The following is a 10,996-nucleotide window of genomic DNA, read 5'->3' on the forward strand; positions in this document are numbered from 1 at the left end:
GAGAAGAAACAAGAACTGATGGAGCCAATTAAGGAAGGACCAGTGGCAGAGCAGTGACCAATCAACACATCAAAGAAGAGTATGTTTAGTAATATTAACGAATAGCAATGCACATGCTTACAGCCAGGGAAAGTACAAAATGTATAAAAGGGACAGCTTATGCTTAATAAATGTCTTCACTTTGATTCACATTGGATTTTGTGGAGGCGTGTTCCTTCTCCTCAGATGGTGACCCTGATGAGACACTGATCGACGGCAAGTTCGGGGAATAGCCCAGAAGGAGGTACACCGGCTGGAGTACGGCTCAGCAGGTCTGAAGACCGGGGCGAGACGGAGGACGACTCGCAAGAAAAGAAAAGAACGTTGCAACGGGACACTTAGTGAGGTGAGCAGCCGGGGGAAAAAGGAGATGGGCCAAAATATTTCTAAAGAAGAAAGTGCGATAGTAAGGCTTCTCCTACATATCCTCTCTAAGAGAGGAGTGAAACATGATGAGCATTTGCTCCGGAGACTGTTAGTTTGGTGTCGAGAGCATGGGTTCCCTTCGGACCCCCAGAGCGCTTTTAAGGTGGACACTTGGGAAGATATTGGAAAGGGTTTATGGGAAGCAATAAGCAGTGGGGAAAAGGAGGCAATAGAACTGGCAACTGCATGGAGGGCTGTTCTTACTGCTCTTCAAGAAATGAAAGCAGAGAGGGCTGTTGCAGCAGGGGCTTTTACGGCTCTGCGTCCAACAGAGGTTAACCCTGGGGCGAGAGGTCTTCGTGTTTTTGGTCAGCCGCCAATACCGGTTTTTTCAAACCCCTCCGCACCACCAGAAGAGCAGGAGAAAATTGAAATACCCCCTAAACCAACAGGGGAGCCCCCTAAACCGGAGGAAATGGAGGTTGATGAGCATCAGCCCGAGCCCACCCCCCCACCCTTCAAGCCTCCGCGAGCCGCCAATCTCGCAAATCGCGCCGAATACGAATATCCCCCTCTGCCCCCGTCGTCTCCCCCATCGCCTGCCGGCGGTCCAGGGAAATTTAAGGATCCGGTGGCTTGGGCGGAAAAATTGTTAGCAAAATTACAAGACCTGGAAAGACAGACGACCTTAACTGAGCGACAGCATAAGGAGGAGCAGAGGAGAGAAGAAGAAAGGGAACGCCTACGCGGGGGGGCCAGGGGGGCCGGGGGGGGTGCTGAGGCGGCTGGGACTAGCCGCATGAGAAATATGGATGGGAATGTTGGTATGCACTCTGTCATGGGGGACGGGGGAGGAGACGATCCGCGATTACGGTGGCGAGGAGTTATACGGAATGTGCTAGTGGAGGGGGAGATTCTGCCCACAGCTTTCCCAGTTATTTTGGGAAATCGGAGAGAACCACCGCACTGGGTAGGATTACAGTGGGAGATTGTTAAGGAGGCACGGAAAGCGGTACAACAAAATGGGTTGCATGCACCTTATACCCAAGCATTTATAAATAGTATCTTTATGTCTATGCTTTTAACACCTTTTGATTTTAAGCAATTGATGGCGATGATTTTAACCCCGATGCAGGAACTCTTGTGGCGGACGAGGTGGCATGACGCAGCACAGGCTGCAGCGGTGGAAAACCTGGGGAGGGGAGATAATGATCCTCTTTTAGGGATAACATTTGACCAACTGGTGGGAGAAGGGCAGTTTAGTGATCCACAACGACAGGCACGACTTAGACCAGAAGCCTTGGCACTTACTGCCACCTTAGCCCGAGAGGCTTTTAAAACCCTCCCAGAAGATGGGAAAGTAATTCCTGCCTATACAAAAATAAGGCAAGGTCCATCTGAGCCTTATATGACATTTTTAGAAAGATTGCGTGAAGCATTGGAAAGGGCATCGCTGACCGATGTAGCTCGAGAGGCGTTGCTAATGTCGTTGGCAGTCGACAATGCTAATCCTACTTGTAAGCGCATTTTACAGACATTACCCAAAAATTCTAGCCTGGCAGAAATGATGGATGCGTGTGAGCGCGTAGGAACAACGGAAGAAACAGCAGGATACATGGCGTCAGCCTTTGCGGCTGCGGTGAAACCTCTAGTACGATCAGGGAGAGGCGATCAGGGACCAAAATGTTACAACTGTGGCAAACCGGGACACCTTAAGGCTCAATGCCGAGTAAAAAGTCACGAGTTTGCAGGGACCTGCAATCGCTGCCGGAAATACGGTCACCGTGCAGATGAATGCCGATCTAGATTCACTAAGCAGGGAACTTGGCTGGGAAACGGGGGGGCGAGCGCGAGGAGACCCAGCGCGATGACACAAAACAGGTCTTCCACCCGGGCTGCCTGGATGGCGTCGCCGCCGCCACAAGAGGGAGTGCTGGGGTCGACATTGCCACAGCAGTAGAGGTGACTCTGATAGACCCGCAAGTACAATGTATACCCACCGATATGAAAGGCCCACTGGGTCACGGGTTGAGTGCCTTACTTATCGGGCGATCCTCTACGACCCGAAAAGGTCTTTTCGTTTTACCCGGTATAATCGATGCCGATTTTACAGGGGTCATATCTATTATGGTATGGACCCCCCTGCCACCAATTCATATACCCAAAGGAGAAAAAATTGGACAACTGGTCCCCTTTAAATCAGCTGTGCCCACAGCTGGGAATCAGATAAGAGGGGCTGGGGGTTTTGGATCAACAGGCCAGGCTGACATTTATCTGGCAATGGATATCAGTAAGGCAAAACCAACAGAACGGGTAACACTAAAAGAACCTGGTGGGAAAACTTGCGTGGTAATTATGCTGATTGATACTGGAGCAGACGTTACAATAATCAGTCAAGCAGCGTGGCCTCATTCGTGGCCATTGGAGATCCCCCCTACGCCCATTTTGGGGGTCGGGGGAATACAGACCACTAAAATCAGTACAAATGTGATTTGTTGCAAATTGCAGGATGGGAGTACCTGTACAGTAAGACCATATGTGATGCCTGTCCCCATTTGTTTACTGGGGAGAGATGCATTAAGTCAATTAGGGGCACGCTTGGTAACTAACAGTGAGGGTTTTTAGAGGCGGCCATTGATGAAGGGCGACCAATCCTAAAACTAACCTGGAAAACAGAAACCCCAGTTTGGGTTGATCAATGGCCGCTGTCTGCAGAAAAAATCACCCACCTCGAAAGCTTGGTACAGGAGCAACTGGAAAAAGGTCATATTGAGCCCACAACAAGCCCATGGAACACCCCAATATTTACTATTCCGAAAAAAAGTGGCAAACGGCGTTTGTTACATGACCTTCGAAAAATCAATGAGGTCATGGATGATATGGGAACCCTACAACCAGGGCTCCCATCCCCCAATATGATCCCTAAAGACTGGGACATTTTAATCATTGACTTAAAAGATTGTTTCTTCACCATCCCTTTGCACCCTGATGACTATCAGAAATTTGCTTTTTCGGTGCCATCAGTGAACAAAGCTGCACCTATGAAACGCTATCATTGGGTTGTGTTACCACAGGGAATGAAAAATTCACCGACAATGTGTCAAATGTATGTGGCCTGGGCACTTGCTCCTGTGCGAAGGAATTTTCCAAATTTGATTATATACCATTATATGGATGACATTCTAATAGCAGGGAAACAATTGGATAAAAAACAATTGATTCATACACTGCAGACTGAACTAGCAAAAGGTGGATTGCAAATAGCTCCAGAAAAGGTACAACAGGAGGAAAACTGGAAGTACCTTGGGTGGGAAATTACCAAAACAACTGTTAGACCCCAAAAACTAGAAATTCGTGTGAATATCAGTACTTTAAATGATGTACAAAAACTGTTGGGAGACCTCAATTGGGTGCGAACCCTGTGTGGTCTCACCAATGCTGAATTGGCACCTTTGATGCAATTGCTAAAGGGAGGAGGCTGTGCAGATGCCCCCCGCACATTGACACAGGAAGCTGAGCAGGCATTGAAACACCTGAGTACCAAAATAGCTATGGCATACACTCACCGTTGGGACCCAGATTACAGTATTGGAGTATTGGTTATCAATCACGATCGCCACCCCCTGGCATTAATTATGCAGTGGGTGACTGACAAGGATCCTCTACATGTGCTGGAATGGATCTTTTTGCCTATGCAACCAAAACGTACCATCACTACGAAAGTAGAGGCCATAGCACAACTTGTAATGAAAGGAAGGCAGAGGGTTGTAGAGATAGCAGGCGTCGAACCTGCTTTTTTGGTTATTCCACTGGTTGCAGAGTATCTACAATGGGCATTACAAAATTCCATACCATTACAAGTTGCGTTATTGGATTATAGGGGCGAGTTGAAGGTACATCTACCCCCTCACAAATACTTCTCCGTGCTGCAATTGGGTCAATGGGAAGAATTACCAAAAAGGTCAGAACGTCCGGTCAGTGGTGTCACCGTTTTTACAGATGCTGGAGGCAAAGCTCAAAAAGCAGCACTAACATGGTTAGACAATGGGAAGTGGCATGATGTAATTTTATCTGACATTCAAGGGTCTACACAACAATTAGAATTGCGAGCTGTGGTGGAGGTCTTCAGGCGATGGAACACAGCACCTGTTAATGTGGTATGTGACTCTTTATATGTCGTAGGGATTGTCCAGAGGATGGAGCGTGCTCTGCTCAAAGAGATAGCTAATGAACAACTATACCAACTTTTTCATGAATTATGGCTTTTGCTGACAGAGCGACTGCATCCATATTTCATCACACATATCCGTAGTCACACAGGACTCCTGGAAGGCTTAGCTGAAGGCAATGCTCGGGCAGACAAACTTGTCGCACCTGCCTGGGCTGCGCCTTCAATTGATCGCTTCGCTCAAGCACAACGATCTCATGCCTTTTTCCATCAATCTGCTAAGGTACTGCGGCGTCAGTTTGGGCTACGCAGTGCAGATGCACGTGGGATAGTCCAGTCCTGTCCAGACTGTCAACATCTTGGGGGTGGTTTAGCACCTGGTGTCAACCCCCGCGGTACTGGACCGTTGGAGATATGGCAAATGGATGTAACACACATCCCCGAATTTGGACGGCTGAAATATGTCCACGTGAGTGTTGACTGTTTCTCCCTTGCTACCTGGGCTACAGCACAAACAGGCGAATCCAGCAAACACGTTCAACGACACATGCGTTCTGCTATTGCAGCCCTGGGCATTCCACAGACGATTAAAACGGACAATGGCCCAGGCTATGTGGCACGCGCCACACAGGACTTTTTCCAGCTGTGGGGTATAACACATATAACAGGTGTCCCACATTCACCAACGGGACAAGCTATTGTGGAGCGCATGAATCAAACTCTGAAACACCTTTTACAAAAACAAAAAGGGGGAGAGCCAGGGCTATCTCCTCCTGACAGGTTGTGTAAAGCGCTTTATGTACTAAACTTTTTACGCTTGCCACAGGACTACTCTGTACCTCCAGCAGTAAAACATGGTGCAGGGTTAAAGGGAGGTATGGAGGCTTTTCAGAAAGAACAGGAACAAGCCAAAGTGATGGTAAAAAATGGGGTGACTGGTGTGTGGGAAGGTCCAATGAAATTAATAACGTTGGGTCGAGGGTATGCATGTGTCGTTACAGATACAGGAGCCAAATGGGTACCAGCTAAGTGGGTGAAGCCGTGGCTACAAAAACAACCTGAACTACAGGAGCCAACTCAGGATCTGCCTCGGAACACTGACCTCTCGAGAGATCCAGTGCCCTGACTGCGGGAAGTGTGAAAAAAGGTTTGCGTGGGAGGTATAGAAAAGGGAGCAAAAGGCGCAGTCATGATAAAGCAAGGGGTTGTTTTTTCTGTGTTAAGCCTGCTTTGGATCCTGGACCTGACAAAAGGTCATCAACCGATAGTCCTTCCACCTACACCATGGAAGGGGAGTCACAACGTTTGGGTGACTCTGATGCGGAGCTTGAACCAGACGCAGTTTTGTGCCTCCTTAGCTCAGCCTGAACAACCCTTTCATACATTTCTAGTGGGGGTCCCCTTAAACAGATCTGAAAGTAAGGAGATAGTGGCAGGGTTGAATGTGCTGAAACAGAGCCTCTGTGAGAATGCAATGAAATGTGGCGAACATTGGGATTTATGGGACGATAGCTTGCCTGTCAATCCCTTAGAGCCCCAAGAACTTGACATCCTAGGAACTTTAGAGGCAGAATCTTGTGTGTTTTTCAATTACACAGAGGGATCAAACATTTATCAGAACGACATAAAGAGATTACAAAATGTCACACCCAGTAATCCATTGTGGCAAAATGAATCTATCTGGTGTGCAAACGTAGGGCGTAGTCGAACAGAGCCAGCACCGGATTTGGCCATGCCTAGAAAATTACCAGAAGGTTTATTCCTAATTTGTGGAGATAGGGCTTGGCCAGGGCTGCCCAGTAAAAAACTGGGAGGTCCGTGTACCATAGGTAAATTAAGCTTACTAATGCCTACACGAAAGGTCATATTAAATCACACTAACCTACACAAGATTAAAAGAAGTGTCACTACCTTAGGGAAAGAATGTAAAGATGAGGTAGAACTATGGTCTAGGACCAAAGTAGTTCTTTCTTCTATTTTTGCACCGGGTGTGGCTGCTGCACAAGGACTAACACAATTGCGAAATTTAGCTTGCTGGGTTGCAAAAAGAGCTGATCAAACTTCTAGAATTTTAGGAACATTAGCCAATGATGTAGATAGTATCCGACATGCTACCTTACAAAATAGAGCTGCTATAGATTTTTTATTATTAGTGCACGGTCACGGATGTCAGGAGTTTGATGGGATGTGTTGCATGGATCTGAACGATCATTCCAGGTCAATTCATAAACAGATCAAAGAGCTCATGGATGCCACACAGAAAATACGGGAACAGCATGGGTTCCTGGATGACTGGTTGGGTAATTTGGGAATTGGAGGGTGGCTGGTCGGATTGATTAAAATGCTATTGATGGGATTGTTTGTGATTTGTATTATCATCCTTGTATTACCGTGTTTATTCTCCTGCTTGCAAAGGGCCCTGCAGCGGACAATAAACACGGCCTTTCTGGCTCAAGAAAAGAAAGGGGGAATTGTAGAGGGGTTTTTGGAGCAGAATGGTCATGTAATGAGCCAGAAGTATGAGAGTATGGAGTGAAGGCCTAGCTGCGTGAGAAGATTCATGTAGCTAGTGTCAACAAGCCGACCTTCGAGAGATGAGGAAAAACAGCAGCTGAGCAAACAAGAATTGAGGGAGTAGCCGGTGGGAGCCGAACACGGAGGAGAAGAAACAAGAACTGATGGAGCCAATTAAGGAAGGACCAGTGGCAGAGCAGTGACCAATCAACACATCAAAGAAGAGTATGTTTAGTAATATTAACGAATAGCAATGCACATGCTTACAGCCAGGGAAAGTACAAAATGTATAAAAGGGACAGCTTATGCTTAATAAATGTCTTCACTTTGATTCACATTGGATTTTGTGGAGGCGTGTTCCTTCTCCTCAACAGTACAGTTCTATTTGATTTTTTAAATATGCAAAAAATTTATAGCACACCAGGTATGTTTTAAATATTTATTTTCAATAGCTGATCTGGGCTGGGATGCACCAGTTTACTGTACCAGTATTTTGAAGGTACTAGTGGTTATTGCAGCGATCAACACGCTCCATGGGCCAACCCTCCAGCCTTAACGTAAAGATAAACATCACTAAAACGACGTGTCCCTCTTCCACAACACAGAAATGCAAAATATCCCTTTGCACATTAACTGTAATGCCCCTAAAATTTTCACTGAAATAACTGGACTTTTTTAGTTACATTAGCAGTCAAAACCTAATCCAGCATTTAAAGAGCACACGTACAGTGCAGTATTTCTCACTGCAGAGGTGGTCAAGCTATGTAAATGCTGGATCGTTTGCTAGAGGTCAGAGCAACTGTTAATGGCAGGTTTCATAATTTCCTCTGTACATGTTGGCATCCCCCAGGAACGTAAGTACTGCTGTGCTCAGGGCTTTGCCCAAGATAGAGGTGGAGGGGGAAGATTTTGGAGGAAAACAAACCATCTCTCATCACTGCTCAGAACTGCAGGCAGGTCAAGTCTTTGCCACCATTGAAGTCTCAGATTTTTCCCTATGTTTCGCCTTTCTGACAATGCCAGCGCTTTATGCTTGTTTAATTTCTATCCAAAACCGAACAGGAATGATTTTTTGTTCTTGGTAGAAAATCATAAATGATCAATGAGAGGAGATGATTCTGGCCCTGTGGACCCAAGAAGTTGTGCAGGTTCCCAGGGGCAGAGCAGAGCTCCTCGGCAGGGACATATCAGCACTCCTCTTGGTGCACAGAGATGCTGACTCTCATTTTGAAGATTTTGTCTGTGAAACCGCTACTTCACTGAAAAAAAGAAGGAGGGGAGAGGAGGGAGCAGGTTTCTAAAGACCGAAAAGTAGCTGGGTATTTGCCATGTGTGTTCATTCTAGCAAGAGAATGGATGAGATGAGTTATTTACAACACTTCAAAGATGCCTTGTGTTACTAGAGTCAGGCAAAGGTTTGAAGCAGTCTCTTTGTGACTCCTTATGATTCTCAGACTTTTATTTCTGGGCCCTTTGACAAAGTCAGGCTGAGGTAGTCTAAGGAGTTGAGCTGTGAGAAGCTGACTTCAAAGGCAGACAAGACGAGACTAAAATTTTGGGCCAGGGCAGAGAGGGAGCAGAAAAAAGAGGAAGAAGAAGTAGAAAGGAGCTTCAGAAGAGACAGAAAATGGACGTACAGGACATTTGGGAAAAAAAAATATGTATTTGAAGGAGGTGCAAAAGAGAATTGAGGCAAAAGGGTATTCACAACATGGTTTTGAGAGCAATGAGGAGATTTCTTATCCCCTAGTGACTGCCTAACAGTTTCCACTGACTGCCATGTGGAGTTCCCTCTGCCTACGTGATGAAAACTCACACGTAAATTCGGTGTAAATCTAAACTGCTTATCATACGGGCACCCTTGGCTTTCCCCATGAATGCACAAAGACCAAAATGATGTTTTATCTGTAGGGCCTCCAGCACTGCCCAGAGATATGTGACATAATGATGTAGCACCTTAATGTTCACCTCCTTGTTCTCTCTCATTAAATACATGCAAACAGAAAATCGGAAGGGAAGGAGAAGTGTCTCTCTTTTTCAAAGAATATAGTATGCGAATGGACAAAATACTCAGATGTGACCAGAACAAGGTGGTACAGGTATGCCTTGAGAGCTGATTTATGCAAATCCAAGTCGGCCCTTTCCTTGATATACAAGAGGAGAAAAGAACCACCCCCCACTGCTGTTTGTTTTGGTGCCTGATCCAAAGTATAAGCTTTTATCAGGTCTCGTTAGAGCAGAGAATATTTAAAACCAGAAAATATGTAAAGCTGTCCTTTGCAGTAGGTGGTTGGTAATAAATTGTCCTGTCACTGGCTGGAGGGTCTCCAGGCAAAATCATTCTGGAGTCACCCTAACCGCAGAAGATTCGACACTTCACTCTACGTATTGTACTTTGCTTTGCAGCACTGTCCAGTGAGTTTTGCTCATGTACTCTTCCTCTTCACAACAGCTTGTGGAATCATTTGTGAATTTATTTGGTCGAATAGCAGTCTTCCCCCATTAAAGTCTGGCCTACAGTCTTTACAGAGCGTTGCTCGGGAGCTTAAGAGCGTTTTAATTCAGACTTTATTTAAATGAAATTGTAAAACTAGCCTAAAAAAAATAAACTAGATTATAAAAAATAAACTATATTATAAAGTTAATCTGGTAAACCTTCAGGAGTGCTCGTGCAGCCCACCCATGGCAAAATCTCCTGAGTCCCAAATGCTGCTGAGGGCCATGAACAGGACAGCCAACTGTCTGGGAAAGCATTTGCCCAAAAGTCATCCTTTAAAAAGAGGAAGATGAATGTCAACCAGATTAAATGAGCATGAGGGAATTGCAGTTTGCTGATTTTGACACAAAGGAGAAGCGTGGGTGAGGGTCGGGGGGCCACTGGCAGTGGGACGGGCACGTGCAATGCCACGTCCCCCATCCGCAGCCTGAGGCACCCAGCACTGCTGGTGGGGTTGCTGGTAACCCCCAGGTTCTGGGCTGCATGTGCCAGCACAGCCTCTCAGATGAGGTGCTGAGGGGCACTGAGAAACTGGCAGGTGCATATAAGTTTTTTATAAAAGTCTAGTGTTATTTGTTGCATTGCTGATATGGATTGCAAATGTTTTGTTCCCTGCTTGCTGGTTAATTACGTCATTAATAAACTGCTTCAGTACTGACCTAGTTTATACTACAGGAACTGAGCAGATTTTATCTGTGATATAAATCCACACATCCGTCTTTCTTCTCTGAGTTACAGCGCACTGTTTCATAAATTTTGATTTGCATACCCATGTAAGACAAATCGTTTGCAAGCACCGCCAAACATGCTAAGGTGGAGAAGAAGAACATTTTTGAATTATTATTTCTTTTTGAAGCTGATGTGAAACTAATTCAGAGCCTGAAGGAAGGAAAAAAAATAGAATGAGTGGTTCAATGGGGAAAAAAGAAAAACTCATCTCACATCCTGACCGAGGCTCTGAACATCAGCCTGCCCTTCCTGGGGGTTAGAGGAAGTCCATCCAAATTCAGCAAAACATTGTCCAGATTTTTTTTTGGTGGAAAATTTATTTGTACATATACGAAAACACAATTCTCGGGTGAAGTTGTGTTGTAGTATGGGAGGCAATGGATGTTGCTAATTAATGTGCACTAAATGGGAAAATTGAATTATCCTCTGTCGTAGGCTGTTGGACTCTAACTTCTGTAGAATACGACAACTCTCAGTTTATGGATGAAAGAGAATTTCTTTCTGACGTTTGCACGCAGAACCACGGGCCCAGCAGGAAGTAAAATCTGCAATACAGAATGTCTGATACTGGCCTTAGGAAAACTTTATATCAAATGTTTCATATGTTTGCTCTGCTTTTGCCAAGAAGTAATTTGTATTTTAACTGGGTAGCATAGAAAGTGAGGGACAGGAGGAAGATTAGC

The 10,996-nt window shown here is 45.6% G+C and overlaps 1 protein-coding gene across 2 annotated transcripts; it reads left to right on the forward strand.

Annotated features, from left to right (window-relative positions):
• The first annotated feature begins 280 nt into the window (after positions 1 to 280).
• LOC137662658 (uncharacterized) lies at positions 281 to 7,318 on the forward strand. Of its 2 annotated transcripts, none has more exons than XM_068399278.1 (2): positions 281 to 385; positions 5,575 to 7,318. In XM_068399278.1, exon 2 carries the CDS (start codon positions 5,763 to 5,765, stop codon positions 7,107 to 7,109), a length of 1,347 nt encoding a protein of 448 aa, XP_068255379.1. In that variant the 5' UTR covers positions 281 to 385; positions 5,575 to 5,762; the 3' UTR covers positions 7,110 to 7,318. The 2 variants fall into 2 exon arrangements, with proteins under 2 accessions (XP_068255379.1, XP_068255380.1); XM_068399279.1 differs by lacking the exon at positions 281 to 385 and adding an exon at positions 4,634 to 5,042.
• Positions 7,319 to 10,996: the final 3,678 nt, after the last annotated feature.

This window comes from Nyctibius grandis, chromosome 4 (genome assembly GCF_013368605.1).
Source record: "Nyctibius grandis isolate bNycGra1 chromosome 4, bNycGra1.pri, whole genome shotgun sequence".
Taxonomy (NCBI): domain Eukaryota; kingdom Metazoa; phylum Chordata; class Aves; order Nyctibiiformes; family Nyctibiidae; genus Nyctibius; species Nyctibius grandis.